Here is a 16,215-nt window from a genome sequence, read left to right as displayed (position 1 = left end):
GGAACCGTCTACCTCTACCGTCTACCGCAGCCGTAAAACGTGCACAAGTTGCCAATCTGTCCTGTTTCGTAGATCACCGTTTGTGGCGTCGAAATTTTGTTTGAATTCGACGGTTGTGGTTTTATGTTCAAAGAAAAATAAGCGGCAAAGGAGGTAAATAGGGTACAAGATTACCGAAATCTTCATAAATTTAAGTATTTCATTCCCAGCTTGAATAGAACACATTTTCGAGCCGCCAAGCTTGCATCATGAAGCCCGAAGGTACCACCAAAGTATCTGCCGCCAAAACCGCGGCTTCAGAGGTTAGTTGTCTGTGATCACAATTTCATTATCTAGTTCCTCTAGATAGAATTACTTAGGGCCAATTTCCTCTACGACTAAGCTTAAATTTAATAAGAAAAAAATGTTAACGGGTCGCGTCCGAAGTTAAGGCAAATAATCACTTCTAGATAGTCCGTATTATTACTTGTTTGTCGTAATTTTTGTTTTTTTTATCAATTTATTAAATTCAGCAAGAGTCAAACGAATCGCAGTTTATCGGTTTAGTAAATCTTTTATAGTACTGCTAGATTCACGCAGAGAAGTTTTACTTTGTCTCTTCATTTGTTTTAAAATTTTTCTCATTGATAGAACTCCGCAACACAGAGAGATGATAAGTTACTTACTTACTTTCTGTTCCCTGTAAATAGGATACAAAGGTAAGGAAATCCTTACGTGTTTTGCAGCCAGCTGCGAAAGATAAGGAGAACCTGGTTGGTGCCGGCAGAACGCTCAGATCTACAGCTTCTGCAAAAGAGCTTCTCAAAAAGTAAGTAAATTGCACCTAAATTTTCCAATACATACCTTATACGTACCGCAGATATCAACGTACGATTAGCATGAATCTGGGGAATATATCCAATCTATGCAACATTCTTAACACGTCCAATTTGTCCAAATCTCTTCTGTTACGTCTGTCTACGAAAAATATGATTTTATTTGAAACATTACATGTGACCTTGAGTCATCCGAGGTTGATAAAGCCAGAGAAATTACATATTATGCGTTATCTTCCGTACGTGACAATTTTCAATTGAGGACTACTTAAGTCTTTGGAAATTTGTAAACAAATTTTTGACGTCTCAACCTCACTATAATACTTGGCCTTTCGTTGGTTGTATGGTTTTTTTTTGTCGCAGTGAAATGTCTGAGAAGACTGCAAAAACTGAAACAGTCAAGCGCAAAAAAGTGCATCACAAAGGTATCCAAACAACTCAGGAAAAAATCAAGGTATCAGTCGAAGATCTTACCTCTGAAGGTAATTACAGTAACTGTTTTTCTTAATCTTACGATTACTTCTTACGGCAATTTGCTTTTCATGATGTCGGTAATTTTTTTTCTCCTATAGCTGGACCAAGTGAAAATTATTGGGAAGTTTTGGCAGAACGCCGACGTATTGCGCTCGAAGATGCCCTGGAGGAGAACAGTGCCTTAACTGAACGTATTGTTAAATTGGAAGAAGAAAATCGCGTCTGCAATGAAATGTTGGATGAGACCAGGGCACTCGTCGAAGTATTGCAGGTAAAACCATTTACCTACAACTGCGATCACTCGTTATTAATCCATTTCCTAATGAAATTTTTTTCAGATTCATATCTCAAAGGTTTAATTACGTCGATCAGTATTCAGCATATTTTATGTGTTTCAGGAAATGATTGGCGAGGATGGAAACGGTATTAATAACTCCTTAGATGACAGCGCTTTATGAATGTAATATGCTTAGATTATTGGAATGTTGAGCTAGGGTGTATCATCTTATTTTTAAATTCTGGTTTATTACAAAGCTGCATAACCTCAAAACATATCAGCATTCATTATTTAAAACCATGACTCAATTACCAGCCATGTAATTGTATCGAAGATAACAGAACTTAATGAATTTGGTTTTTATTATGACAGATTCGATGAATATCTGAAATTTAAATTTCGCATCGCTGAAAAACTACTGGAAACTTAAAATAGATATTTTTCTCTGTTCATTATTTTCCATCAAACCCGCAGCTACTGTGTTCCTAAGTACAATTCATCAATTAAATATATCATTTTATTTCTCACATACGATTTTTCCCAAAGCAAAAGATGTACACAACTTGAATACTCTATAAACTGCTATTTACGATGAGACTAGATAGCAGTAAATGCATTGATTCTTTCAATTTTCCATTTCGTTATAATGTACTGATGCGACTGGCTAATACGTCTACCTTTATTCTAAACAGTGTAATTATACGTAGAATAAAGTATCATTTTTATTTTTGTATCATTTATAGAATTAAACCATAAGTACTCTTCGTCATTTTATATATAACAATATAAATCTGTATTTGACAGCAATAATTCATCAATCAATGTTGATTTCTAAACCTAAAAAAAAAAAAAAATACGCTGATCTGATACTTATCGCGAATTGTTTCCTCATATCTATATTATAAACATAAAATAAATATAAGTATAATGTAAAATCTTATGAAATAAAATTGTAAAACAATATAACATGCGTATGACTGATAACAAAAATCACAAAGAGTTGGTACAAACCACTTTTCTAAGCTCAATTGCGATATTTCCACAATTCGTGTAAATATTTTACGATTTTCTTTGTTTTCCATAAGTATAACATTTATTTTTCATTTCTTATCGGTGCACAATTACAAATCGAGATTGAGATTCCAATTTTGAAACACGTGAATAAATTAAACGGTAATTAATGACAAGATAAAACTTTCAAATAAAATGTGGTAGTAAAAATAGGTATATCTTGTACAAATAACCCTATTGCGCTATTATAAAATTTGTTTTGTGATACGCAGCTTGAACGTAATTGTACTAAAAATACTATTAACGATTGCATAGAGAGAATCATCTCTTTCTATTTTAAGTAATTTTTATCAGGAATTGAATTTTCTTACGAATAATAAATAAGTTCACATTGAAGATATGCTTCCATTTTAATTGTTACACTACGAATCGCTACTGTTACATATCAAATCATACGAAAAGAAAAAAAAGCCTATTGACTTTTTCTTGAATGTGTAAATTTGTGTATATAATTAATCAGCATTTTGCATGAGTATACGCAAAAAGAAAAAGAAAAAAATCAAATAAATAAAATGCCCGGTATATATATATATATATATATATATATATATATATATATATATGTGTGTGTATATGTATAAAAATTACAAAGTTCATCTGTTCAATCAGCATTATTATACAAATAATATGGTACACAGACCTGCCAATACTATTGTAGCTTGTTAATCACAAAATATATATATATATATGTATGTATATATTTATTTATGAATATATATATATATTATTTATGAGGTTGAAATACGCGTCTGTTAAAATAATGAGTAACAAAAAGTTTATAACAAAACAACGATCATTAGATTAATAATCAATCCTCATCCTTGAAGCGGCGATAGATAGACTGAACATAAGTAAAAACACACTTCCAGTCTGGTTTTTGCATTATAACCATATCCTCGACGTCCAGTAACGGTGCGATACCTGCAACTTCGCTGAAATTTTATAAATCAATTATGTATTCAGTATCATCTTGGCTACACTGCACGATCGCTTCTTTCTAAGAAACAAGTTTCTTTTATAGAAAAGCAGTTCGAGTCGAGGAATTTTTAGTAAAATTTCGTAGTTATGTAGAATAAATTGGTTCTTACTCAGCTTTGGTGAAAGCCAATTCAAAATTCTTCCTACGTTCCTCCTTGCGAAGACTATGGTAATCAAAAGCATCAGGTCTGAAATGATGAAGCAGCGCACAGAATGCCAATCCGTTATTCCAACTTGTCGAAAAGTTATCGAGCTGAACATTCTGCGAAACATATTAAGAGATTAGAATTCTTTACCTTTGACTTGCGCAAGGCTTCTCTTTCACTGTTATTACGCACCTCATATTCCTTGGTCTTGGCGCGACACCATGCCAATAGTCTCTCCTTGATTAGAGCAGCATTATTTTGTACCACAGGGTCGGTGAACTTGAACTGAAAGTCCTTCCCAGCTGATTTAGGTGTGCTACGATAACGAATGAGAAATATTTCCAATAATGATTGCGACTCGAGGAATTTTAGATAAAATAATTTTAATTTCACACTGAATTACATATAAGTACCTTGGTGATTTTGGAGCACTATTCTGACGATCAAGTTGACGAAACTTAGCAAATGGTGATATGGGCTTCTTGGGTGCTGAAAAATTACCTGATGCTCACCATTCGGTTTTACCTTTACGAATTATATTTAAAGTTATTATATTATATGTGAAAAATTTATTTCAAACATCAGTGCTTTCTACGCATTTACTATGAACATGCAATAATTTTTACATTCTATCATTAATATCACTTGACTAATGATTAAAATGATTTTTTACTTTACATCATCACGTTAAAATCATCTAAAAAAAAAAATAAATGCGTAGATCAAACTAAACTCTGAATTATTTTTTACGTGACAAAATGGGGGTAAACAAAAAAAAAAAACAACAACAACAAAAACGGAAAATCTTCACATAGCGCACTGATTTATCTGACCATGATCAAAATTACACGGAAAATATTACCAAATCATCATAGTAGAGGATTATTATGTAGTAAGTTTGGATTTTTTTGGGATTACTGATATGCGGATAATAACAATAATTTCAAATCGGCACACATCAGTGCAGGATCGTGCTGTCTGCAATAATTATGTGTATATGGTATGTTATATAATTTATGTATACGTAGGTACAGGTATACTGATTGCAAATGCCTGATGTGTGCTGTGTAGTGCGTGTTTCGAAGATGGGTTGGCAAAAGCAATTAATTATACTGTAAGAACAAGAATTGGAGAATTCTGTTAAACCTTATTTTATAACATAGAAAAAAAAAGAAAAAAAAAAAAGAAAAAACAACGTCCAATAATTTTACCGAGTATACGAAAAGACATTGCTTTTTTAATTTTGTTGCACAACAGATTTAAAAGGGATCAACATTAAACGCTAACGATGAAAAACTTTCGACTTCTGTGGAAGGATTCTCAGACTAGTTCACGAATTTGACTATTCATTTTTATAAAATTTTATCATTACCATTGGCAGATGAGAAATGATATTTGTTGTACGAAATTTTCTTGGCCAAATCCTACATTCGAAATTATTTAAAAAGTATACAATTATAGGTATAAATTCTAATGAATTCAAATGCCAGATGCAAAGTGAAAAAAATAATTTATAAAAGAAGGAAATACGTATATTTAAAGTGTGAATATAGACTATTATGTAGACATGAATAATAAGTCGACGTACTAGATTAATATGTGTGAAAACCATTTGCAATAATAATAATAATAATAATAATAGTGATAATGGTAATGGGCAACTCTGTTAAATAATTGGACTATTAGGACTACATAGTTAGGATATAAAATCTTGCAAGGCAATTTAATATGAGTATAAAATAGGTAAATGTGGAACGTTGATTGAAAAACCAAAAATCACACTCTCAATTACTGGTTAATATTGTCTATTCTATTTTTTAATTGAAGAATACTATGTATATTGTAATATCACGTATTCATTTTTTTTTTTCTAAGGAAATATTTTTTCTTTTCATTTATTTTCCCTCGCTCTCTTTCAAATTAAGTGTACAATAGGGTGATGCTTAAAAAGATAATTTTTGAGTTTCGGTCGGCATGCCTCCTGTTCTACATAATTCAAAAATAATTCCCTAATTTTTTCAGATTCTTATCTCAACTCTAACACGTGCTTCAGAGAGGGTGGATTCCATTCAATCCTTTCAGGGGCATATCGAATCTACCGGACGAATTTAGATGAAATTTGGTTGGACGGGGGTTCCTTGGGTCACTGATTGCGAATCTGAACTTGAAATTACTAAATTCAAAATGGCGGATTCAATATGGCAATATCAAGTGACTCTTTAGGGTTTTGGTCAACCATATTGCATTCGCGACTCTGCTTTTTCAAATTTTGAGAATAGATTCGTAATCAGCGACCAAAAAAATCCCCCTATACTAAATTTCATCTAAATCCGTTCGGTAGATTTGATGTTCGCCTGAAAGGGTTGAGTGGGGAAATCCACCCTCCTTGTGGCATGGGTTAGAGAAGAGATGAACATCTAAAAACATTAAGGAAGTGTTTTCGAATTATGTGGAGCCGATTTGGGGGGATTAGCCGGTCGAAATTCAAAAATGACCTTCTCAAGATCACCCTAGTGTACAACGCAATAAAGTAAATGTATATACTGTACAAAAATGAAACAAGAACTCACTGCTTATCAGGGCTGCCTCAAATATAACAACCGTCCATGATCTATCCCAGGGCTTCGGAAACACACATCAGACACGACATACAAAACTGCGTTTGGCTATCACAGCTTCTAAACTCTTGCAGACTCAGTTTTAGTTTTTGTAAACGTTACTATTTAATTAAAAACAAATTTATGGCTTTATTATAGACTATTTATCCACGTTTAATGACGGTTATCGGTTCTAGTTGCTTCCTTGAATAGGCTATCGAACGCTTTTTCAACGTCGGTATTCTCGTCGAGCAGTAATTTATCATTTTCGTACAAATGCGGCATCGTTTGACTCCTCGCTAAACCAACTCCAACTCCTCCTCCGGTGCTACTGTGATTCTTCTTCGAGGACGAGAAATGCCGTTTACTTTTGCTCTCTCGTCTGCTGTTGTTGTTGGATGATTCCGAACTCGGTACGTTCGTTGGACTGTTAAAGTATCTCTGGATCTTTTCTTCCATTCGTTTCATGTTGTCCGAGGCCAACGGAGCTTCGTACTGCTTCGACAGTCTCAGCGAAGCCGGAGACTTCGACTTGGGAGGCTTCAGAAGAGGATTCGGTGCCCCTGGTTGAGGTGGCTGCAAGTTCCCTCTGCTCAAAGCCAGTTGATGCCACGATTCGGACTTGGACAAAACTATGGAACGAGACTGTCTATTTGCGCAGGACATCAGGTACTCGTCGCTCGAATCGATCATGTTCGTCGAGCTGCTTATTATCCCCGAATCTTTGTTGTCGCTTTTGAGCTGCTGCACGACCTTAGACGGTGTGACAACGTTGATTTTTGGCGGTGGAAAGTCCTTGGGTTTCTCGAACTTGGGTATGCTCAACGGCCTGAATCGCTGTCTAGCCGTAGACGATAACGGCAGAAGACTCTTCTCCTCGAACATGTTTATCTTCTCGAGTGTGTTGTTGCTCTCGATGACCGGTTCCTCGTGTTGTTTAACAACAACCGCTGCAGGGGGTGAAGGCTGACTTTTGCCGAATGGAAAATGGGACAAGGGATTTATCTTCTCGTAGTACGAAGATCTCCGATTTACAGTCTCATCAACTTCCGACGACTTCTTGTCATCCCATTTGAACTTTTCCAGCGATTTTCTCCGTGGGTAATCCTGATTCTTGTTGTTCGAATTATCAGCGTCGTTCTGTAACTTATTGATAATTTGCTGCTGGAGATAATTGTGCCGTTGTATCTCATCGAAAGCATCCGCAGACTCGTCGTTAACTTCGACCGATGGTTTCTTCCTATCGTTATATCCACCGTAGCTGACCGACATGTGGTCATTCGTCGAGGAGGGATAAGCCGACACTTCCATGTTGTACAGCTTTGGATTGGGGAAAGGTACTTCGCTCAGGTCGGGTTCGGAGCTTTCCGGAGTCGTGGCGACAGTCGCAATCGCGCATTGATACCTCGTCACAATTCCCTCCGAGCTGATGTCCTGGTTCTGGATGTTCTCATCTTCCAGAAGCATCCGTTGATCCCGGAACACCTCGATGCTCGCCACATCCGGTGTTTCCGGCTCCGTTACATACATCTGGATTTCCTTATCAGGGTTGTTTTCACCCAAGGAAGAAGAAGAGGAAGAAACCATCTGATCGTTGTGCGTTCGTTCGTTCTGAGTCGGATTATGAGCGTGGTCGTGATTATAGTAATGCTTCGTCTCCGGGTACGAGTTCCTCAAATTGGCATCCATGTTCGAGCCGAATTCCTTCCTCGTTTTGTAACTCTGATAAGGAATGTAATCGGAGTCCTTATAATTCATCGACGTATTAATCCTCGTCGGTAACTTATTAGCCTGCAGATGTTCATTATCCTGCTGAGACTTCGCCATCGTCCTGCTTGTATTGGTTTCGTATGACCCTGATAAGCCCCGAGGATCATCTGCATGCGTATGTTCCTCTGGAAGCTTCGCGATCTTCACCGAATTACTTTGGTTCGTATAGTCACCAGGCTGACGGTGAGTCGTCGTGTCTCTTCTCGGCTGGGCCGAATACTGCACGTTGTAGGTATCGCTTGGTCTGTAAAAGCCGTGAGGATGACTCGGGTAATTCGGCTCGATGATAGAAGACGCTGGTTTATTGTTAGCTTCCAACAGCTGGTTAGAAACTGCGTTCGCTTGGCTGGCCAAGTTTCGCGTCATGGAATCCTCGTAAACAATGGAATTCTCTTGAGTTTTGCTCGCCATGTTGGACTGAACGGGAATGCTGTTTAGACGAGTCACCGCTTCGTTTAATGGTGGAGGATAAATGACCTGCTGAGGTTTGTATTCCGGGGAGGAATAATCCTGCGATAGTCGTTTATTAGAATTCTGATTGCTGTTCAGGTTGTTGAACGTTTGTACCGGAGGTTGCCGTTTCACGATCTGCACTCTGGGATGATGATTTTGTAGAGGAGCGATGTTGCTCGAATTGTTGTAGTTTTCACGCGTACCCGCAGCCTTTATGTAGTGTGATTTCAGAGGCGTATGAATATGACCAGGTTTTTCCTCTTTGTTGTCCTTGAGTCTCAATGCTTCGTTCACGTACCGTTGATTCACCTTCGGTTTATTCTCGTAGTTGTTATGCTCGTTCGCGATTTTCTGCATCATGAACGAATGTGAGGAAGTCCGAACCGGCGGTTCGGCCTCCTCGATCTTCTTCGGCGGGTAGCTATTCACGTTCTGTAACTGCCCGTAATACTCGGTCCGTTCCTCGTTCCTCGGGACCTTATCTGCCTTGGTAATCTTTGTCGTATTTCCGGGATATCCGATGTACGGATACTGATGTTTAACCGCAGCCTGTTCGTCGCCGTTCACGTTGGCGTTTACTATCAATTTTGAGGAAATGACGTTTCGGTTCCCGGGCAAATAGGAGCGCACGGTATTGTCTGACCTCGATTGGCTCAGATTCAGAGGGTCGGAAATCGCCGCTGATCCATGCTGCGGGTTCAAATTTTTCGCGACCTTTCGCTCCACTGTTTCGTACCGCGATTGCAGGTCGTTCATTTTGTTGAACTTGTTCTTGTTTTGCGCGACGATCGAGTTCGGTGCAGCTAAGGTCTGGCCTCCGTTCTCCTGGTTGAATATCTTCACCTTTGCCTGAAGAGAGTTGCTGCCCCCCTTCGGTAGGTAACCCGACTTGAATATCGACGCGTTTTCGCTCCGATTAGCGGGCTTCTCGATCCTCTGAAACGGGGACGTTGGCGCGTGGGTGAAACCACTCTGTTTCGGTTTTGGCTGAGTCGTGTACGGCAGTCGCAACGTTCCGACGACCACCCCATCGGACTCCCCGCTGTCCGAGGTGCCGCTGAAAGACCGTCTTGAGGATGACTCCGAGTTGCCGGTAACCCTTGAGTTCTCATCGGTCGCAGGTGAGACGAGTTGCGAGGCAGGTTTGTCGAAGGTTGTTTTTATATTGGAAAACCTGTTATTCCAATTCTTGTCCACGTTGTCCGGTTGTCTGTAGTTGAACGACTTGAACGGCAGTTTGCTGTTGCTCGGCGCTGTGTCGTTATTTTTGTTGATCAGAGCTAGGAACTTCCGGTCGTTGTCCGTTTTCGGTTTGAACGCTGGAATGATGTTCGCATTGTTTCCCAAACTTTTGTCCCCGATGTCTATCGGTCGTCTTAGAGCCGCCGATTGATTTTGGCCAAAGTTTTCTGCCTGCAGTTTAAGGTAGCTCGGTATGTCGATCGTGTTCGCTCTCTTGATCTTCGACTTCTTCGCCACGAATTTATTATACTTCGAGGCAACGGGCTGCTGGTAAAAGGCCGGAACCTGATGATTGCTGTATTCCTCATCCTCTGCCGGCTGAAACTCCCGCTCCTCTTTTCTCGGCATTTCCGCTCGCTTGATCACATTTTCCAACAGTACCACGTTCCCTTCCGTTGATCCGATTTCCGGAGGCGGTGAGGAGGAATGCTGACAGTATACGTTCTCCTTGTAAAAATCCTTGTTCTTGTTGTAGTAGGCAGTCTGTTGCTGGTTTATCGCGTCCTTGATGTGCTTCTCGCGAACCTGTTCAAAAGTCTTTAATTTCGGCGGGGGTGGAGGTGGAACCTGCTGAGCTCCAGATTTGTGGACAAAAGTTTCCTCCGCCGGTTTTTCCACCGGTGGTTGCACCTGGGCCTCGATTATGGGTTTGGCCTGCGCGGTGCAGGGGCTCAAAGGACTAGGCAGGACCTCATTACCGATGTTTTTCTCGTCAAGTAGCCGCCTCGCGTGGGCTATTTCCTCAGCGGAAACACCGATGGTATGTCTGTTTGCCCGGCGTCGTTTACCGCCGGTTCCTTGGGCCGGTTTCGAGGCCTTTTCTGATGGCTCGGCCGAAAGCTCCTCCGGGACTTTCAGCCTCGAAAGGAGATTTGATATCAGCCGTAGCAGGTGAAGCTTATTCGTCGAGTCTAGGGTCGAGTTGTACTTTGTGAGCGTGCCGACGTCGACGCGTCTGAGGGTATCCTGGAGTCGGGAAAGGGCCGTCTGAATATCCGACAGCAGAAGGTCCTCCAGGAACTTTAAATCTAAAGGCTTTGGACTCTGGTTGCTCTGCTGCTCTATGGAATGGCAGAGACCGGAAGCCCACATCCGGAGGTCTTCTTCCGAGTCGATACCCGAGTCTTCGAGTGGCAGAGGATCCTCGCTGCTCTGACTCGAGCAGGACAATTCGAGCGCCGAACGAAGCCGCTCTACTAATACAGGCAACAAATTGCACTCACCCGGTTTGCTCTGATCGGACGGCGGCGATGTCGGCTTCTTCGCTTCGACTGATTCTGAATCACTCGTCGGCTTCTTGTCTGCTGTTGCCGTCGGGGATGTTTCTTCGGTGCTGATGCAGTTAACCGGCGTCGATTTCGATTCTGAAACAGGTTGCGACGAATGTGAGGATCAATTATTCGAAACTCCGAGTCTGGGAAATGGAGGAAAATTAACCAGCTCAAAAGTTAAGGGGCGTACTAACCTGTTTCAGTGGGCTTCGTTTCTTCCGGAGGAATCTTCACGTCTTCTGTTTCGGCATCATTATCGCTTTCCGACTTGGCGACATCGGTTGAATCGATCGAAGCTTCCTCGTTGTCGTCCTGCACGGACGGTGTGCCTGGAATATCGATTGTAATCGTATATAACGTTTCAGACAGTGATCCGATTTCCAGACGATTCTTTATTCGCTACTTCATGCATATTATTTTCCTCATTCCGTTACGTATTACATATATCGAATTATTTTTAATATATATGTATATATATTATTTGTGCTTAGTGATTTGTCGTACCTTCAGTTTCCGACATCTTACCTCGCTAATGGGGACGCCTAAAAAGAAAGAACAAAAATTTCGTTACTAATGATAATAATTCGAATAGAAGCAAAAAGAAAGTTCACTCCACTTTGAACAACGGACAGCGAATGAATCTAGAGTGCAGTCTGAATATGTGGAATGCATATGTTCCTTCTACGCGTGCAACATAATGCATTTCGTATTATAACTTGCTTAACGCAGTGCATAAGTTAGTTTATCTATCACCGCTTATATCGCGAGGAATGCTTGCTTGACGCTCTTGACGAGATAAAAACAAAACGGAGAACGAAAAAAAATAAGAAATAAGAAGAAGAAAAGGAAAAAATTACGTGACCGCCTGGATGTCTGAGACGACGACGTACAAGTTTTAAGAATCACTCAAGATTCATTGTCGGATAAATAGGACATCATATATACGAGTATATAATAAGGTCTAGTCTATCCATAGCTATAATTTTGTCTGTAAAAAAAAAGAAAAAAAAAAACGTGATATTGGTACTATAGCAAGTAAAATCATCATTGCTGTCGGTTCGTTTCTATCTTATTTCTTCTCGCCAAACAATGGGTATGAACGGTTTTCGCGATTTTAACCCATGGCGACGGTGATGATGTTTTTTTCTTCTTCCATTTCTAATGTTGGATGGACGCGTAGTACCGTCATTTAGTTCAAATTTTCTGCGCACAACGGGAGACACGTTTTTAAAAAATCAATGCGTAGGATTTCAAACACTTCAGTTTCGCATTTGCTTTATGTACGCACACATACACGCAGCTCTGGCAGCTTGCTATTTTACACGCGAAAATAGCTCTTTTGACCTGTTTAACGTAAACCGCAAATTCTTGCTAATTCCGTGTCTCCAATACTTATATGCATATACCACGTATGCAAAGATTTCTCTTTCAACCCTGTTATTTTTTTTTTTTTTTTGGTATTGAGTGGGTTGCTATTATTTTCCTCCGCGGTATATTTACGACGATTCGCGTTAGGAGTATCTTACGCCTAGACCATACAAGTCGAAGGAAAAACACTTTGTCCCATTCACACAGTTTCGTGATCCTAATTCAAGGCACTCTCAGTCATCTGACTTTAGGTTCCATCAAAACGGAGAAAGATGAATACGTATAAAAACACACGACTACAGTGAAATCGGAAAAATAGACGAGAAGACACCTTCTGTAGGCATGATAGTACGAGGCGTGTTTGGCACGAGACGCGGCGAATACAAACTTGGTTTGCACATTGGATCTGTATCGGCAGTGAGGGAGAGAGACGTCGCAATAAAGCTTTTGCAGACGAGTGTAGGTATCTATAATACGTGGGTTTGAGTACAAAGCGAGAAAGGGCTGGAAGCGTATAGTTGAGCCAAAATAGGCCCGAATTAAAACTACACGGGATATGGCTGGAAAAATTTGTGTATAGGGATTTTCTACCCTGAGGAATTCAAATTTGAAGTTATTTTTGAGCTGGATAACCGGCGTTTCGAGAAAACAGGAAATTTTGACGATTTTTGCGTTTTCCTCAAAAACTGCTTTTCGGCCATCGTGTAGAGCGGAATATTTTACATCGAACTACGTCCTCCTATGCCGGAAACGGAGTTGGTTTAACAAATTAAGGAAGAAGAAATTTTATTTATCAACGGGATCTGGGGAATTTTGGTAAAATGATGACATTTTTCTCAATTTGTTAATGCGACTCCGTTTCCGGCATGTGAGGATATAATTCGATGTAGAATTTTCCGCAATACACGATGGTCAAGTCGTTTATCATCTGTCGATAGCAGTTTTTGCGGAAAACGCAAAAAACGTAAAATTTTCCTGTTCGCTCGAAACGCCGGCAATGCGGCTCAAAAATGACTTCATAATTGTGTTTCTTGGGGCCGAAAACCCCTTTCGGCATCAAAATGCACCCATATTACGAAAATTTTTTTATTCAGATCTGTTTCGGCTGGACTGTAGTAGCGGTTTGTGCGTATGTAAGCAAGTATAATACGCCTTGATCACTGCACCCGGTACTACCGCGGCCACTACCCACGAGGCCGCGAAGTCTATAAATAATATCACACACAATATAACACTGTACCACAACTATATATCCACAGTATACAAAGTATAAACGACCGGCTAGCCTCCCCCTCTTTCACCTCCAGCCGGTATCCCCTCACAATATTTTTCTTTCACATACACATTACGTTTTTTCCAAAGGATATAATATTTCAAACCGAATAATCGAACTCGCGAACCTACAGGTCGAACCTCTTTCCCTTTAGAATTTGGATATAGAAATCGTGATCGTTCGTGTCTAACTGCTGCTACGTCATCAAAGTTAGTAACGTTACTGTAACGACCAATGTTCGAGAAAAATCTCTGGTTCGCGTCATCGGAATTGTCTGAAATTTGGTAAATGATACCGATATTTTTTAAAAGTCCACTCCTTGAAAGTCATAGTAAAATTGTAAAATAATGAATACGATACTGATGTTTCGTGACGTTAACGTTACTCACTTCAACCTATTTTTCTGCTCATGGTCGTTCAGACGCTGGTGAACATTTGCTAACCGGATAACCGTCAGGGTCGAATCCGGAACACTGACAGCGTACCACGGTAAGGACCGCAAGCTGTATGCTGCGGGATGAAATTGTACGTCGCGTTACCTTACCCACGTAGCTTTTTTATTCAAAAAGAGTCTCCCACAAGGCGGATATGCGATTCTCTTTGTGCGTACATAGCCGAGTCGGTGAAGTTGGAGGGACGATATTTGCGAGCCGCGCGACTTTCGGTGTAAGAATGATATACCGCATTCAGAAGATAAAGATACCTACACCGAAACAAGTTGGTACAGCAAAGTGGAAAACCCCCGTTTACAGCAAAGCGATAACCCCAACGGTCTTCTTATAGAATCAACCCGAGGAGCAAATTTAGACCGAAAGATCCGCCGCCGCCTTCATCTGCAGCCACCAACCACCAAAGCTGCACAGTCAGGCTACTTTGCACACTACCCGCCAATTTTTTACCCGCGATATAAGAATTCCAGTGTCGTTCAATCGCTCCTTGAATGGTTTCAGTCTACCAACTCAAGCAAGCCTTGTTTATACTTTCCTTTCCTGATCGATGTAAAAGATTTATGCTGTTAAAATTGACCAATGGCGGCTGATGCGAACTACCATAGAACAATTTTTTTGGTAAATTCAGAACTTGAACTTGTCAGATAGTGAAATATTCTTTAGAAATCCACACCAAATTTTTTTATTCTTACGAGACTTGGACTCGAGACTTATCGACGTTTAACACGATAAATTTAGGAGGTTGACGCACGCTTTTAGAGAGCTTGGCTGCAGGTCGTCGTCGTCGCATCCCTGCGGTGACGTGGTTGTATATCGTGCAGCACAATGGTATAACAAGTCTATGAATGCGGGCGTCACACAACCGCGACGAGTGAGTATAGGAAGGACCTATACCTCTGATACTTGACCGATTCGTCACGCGGAAATGAAACTTTTCAAACAAGGTCGCCGAGGGTTCAGGTTCGATAATATCAAACGTTCGTTTCCTCCGTCCAGATTTCCAGCACAACGCGTTGCGCTGATCAACTTCACCGAATCCCAACTTCAAACACACTTGGCACCCGATAGAAGAGCTTCCGAGATCCAAATTTGGGTCCGCATGTTATTCGATCAAAAACGTGCACTTGCAATTTGAATATGGTGTCCTCATTTAGTCACAAGAACATATATATACCTACATGTATATATATTGTATTCATGTATGTATGTACAAACACTTTTCCGAGATGTCGATCATTTACTGCACGTGCTTCTCAGTTAGATCTAATCGAACTTCACGCGTTGTTTTCCCATTTTCGAACGTAAAAACGGCTATCTCTTGTAGAACGTGAAGCCACTGCATGTTGGACCGATAAAAGACGGGTATTGAAAACGGTGATGCAGACGGCTCAGGGTTTACCGTAAATAGATCGGTCAGTCGCACGTCTGAGACTAAGGAACGCGGGGACCCCGGGAAGCCCGAATTCGAACTGAACCCTATCCATACGGAATCCCCATGTTCCCTACATCGGTCGAAGATAACCGGGAGCGGTGGTTATCGGTGGACTGCACGAGCTGCAATGACTGCAGTCGAAGAAGAAGAAGAAGAAGAAGGAGACGAAGGAGACAAAGACGAGGGAGAAGAGAGCCGGAGGTGACGAAAGCGCGAAAGAAGACCGTTCGGAGAGAAGCGGATCAAAAATGACTTACGTAAATGGATGAGCGCGACGCGCTACGATATGCAGCAAGCAGCAGCAGTGGCAGGTCTTCGAGGAATCGTCGATAAGTGGACTGACTAGTGTCAGGTAGTAATTCTTCTGGTTATCACCTGCAGCAGCGGCAGCAACAGCAACGGCGGCTATAAAGCCGTGAAACTTGGCGGTCTCATGACCCCGTAAGGAGAGCAATCAGACCGTCGAGTACGAAGAATCGCGGTGAATATTATACGAGATATTATGAATTCCGTATGTAATTCCGGTCTCGCTCGAACCAACCGGCACTCTTGGGCATGTGTAATAACCGAGTAAGAGAGCCCGGTAGGCACTGGGCGTC

At 40.7% G+C, this 16,215-nt stretch overlaps 3 protein-coding genes and 1 long non-coding RNA gene across 7 annotated transcripts; 1 reads left to right on the top strand and 3 right to left on the bottom strand.

Moving 5' to 3' along the window:
• Positions 1–20: 20 nt before the first annotated feature.
• On the top strand, positions 21–2,720 carry LOC124175059 (geminin). Of its 4 annotated transcripts, none has more exons than XM_046554914.1 (6): positions 21–153; positions 210–302; positions 726–808; positions 1,179–1,297; positions 1,388–1,560; positions 1,688–2,720. In XM_046554914.1, exons 2-6 carry the CDS (start codon positions 249–251, stop codon positions 1,745–1,747), a joined length of 489 nt encoding a protein of 162 aa, XP_046410870.1. In that variant the 5' UTR covers positions 21–153; positions 210–248; the 3' UTR covers positions 1,748–2,720. The 4 variants fall into 4 exon arrangements, with proteins under 4 accessions (XP_046410870.1, XP_046410868.1, XP_046410869.1 ...); XM_046554912.1 differs by having other exon boundaries at positions 22–153; positions 690–808; XM_046554913.1 differs by having other exon boundaries at positions 64–302.
• A 725-nt stretch (positions 2,721–3,445) lies between these two features.
• LOC124176891 (smoothelin-like protein 2) lies at positions 3,446–4,276 on the bottom strand. The gene is made up of 4 exons (XM_046558726.1): positions 4,263–4,276; positions 3,954–4,077; positions 3,726–3,877; positions 3,446–3,569 (listed from the first exon to the last, which is right to left on the bottom strand). Exons 1-4 carry the CDS (start codon positions 4,274–4,276, stop codon positions 3,446–3,448), a joined length of 414 nt encoding a protein of 137 aa, XP_046414682.1.
• On the bottom strand, positions 4,026–11,040 carry LOC124175047. The gene is made up of 3 exons (XM_046554889.1): positions 6,332–11,040; positions 4,175–4,250; positions 4,026–4,077 (listed from the first exon to the last, which is right to left on the bottom strand). Exon 1 carries the CDS (start codon positions 10,913–10,915, stop codon positions 6,533–6,535), a length of 4,383 nt encoding a protein of 1,460 aa, XP_046410845.1. The 5' UTR covers positions 10,916–11,040; the 3' UTR covers positions 4,026–4,077; positions 4,175–4,250; positions 6,332–6,532.
• A 248-nt stretch (positions 11,041–11,288) lies between these two features.
• Positions 11,289–16,011, bottom strand: LOC124175063. The gene is made up of 3 exons (XR_006869080.1): positions 15,874–16,011; positions 11,620–11,636; positions 11,289–11,423 (listed from the first exon to the last, which is right to left on the bottom strand). It is a non-coding gene; the product is annotated as an uncharacterized LOC124175063 (long non-coding RNA).
• Between the last annotated feature and the right edge of the window lie 204 nt (positions 16,012–16,215).

This window comes from Neodiprion fabricii, chromosome 2 (assembly GCF_021155785.1).
Source record: "Neodiprion fabricii isolate iyNeoFabr1 chromosome 2, iyNeoFabr1.1, whole genome shotgun sequence".
NCBI lineage: Eukaryota > Metazoa > Arthropoda > Insecta > Hymenoptera > Diprionidae > Neodiprion > Neodiprion fabricii.
This window is presented reverse-complemented; position numbering and strand designations above follow the sequence as displayed.

Coding starts and splice junctions, on each gene's coding strand:
- LOC124175059 (XM_046554912.1), top strand. CDS start 249: ATGAAGCCCGAAGGTACCACCAAAGTATCTGCCGCCAAAACCGCGGCT. Junction 809..1,178: donor GCAAAAGAGCTTCTCAAAAA/GTAAGTAAATTG, acceptor TTTTTGTCGCAG/TGAAATGTCTGAGAAGACTG. Junction 1,298..1,387: donor CGAAGATCTTACCTCTGAAG/GTAATTACAGTA, acceptor TTTCTCCTATAG/CTGGACCAAGTGAAAATTAT.
- LOC124176891 (XM_046558726.1), bottom strand. Junction 3,878..3,953: donor CCAAGACCAAGGAATATGAG/GTGCGTAATAAC, acceptor TATGTTTCGCAG/AATGTTCAGCTCGATAACTT. Junction 3,570..3,725: donor TTGGCTTTCACCAAAGCTGA/GTAAGAACCAAT, acceptor ATAAAATTTCAG/CGAAGTTGCAGGTATCGCAC.
- LOC124175047 (XM_046554889.1), bottom strand. CDS start 10,915: ATGTGGGCTTCCGGTCTCTGCCATTCCATAGAGCAGCAGAGCAACCAG.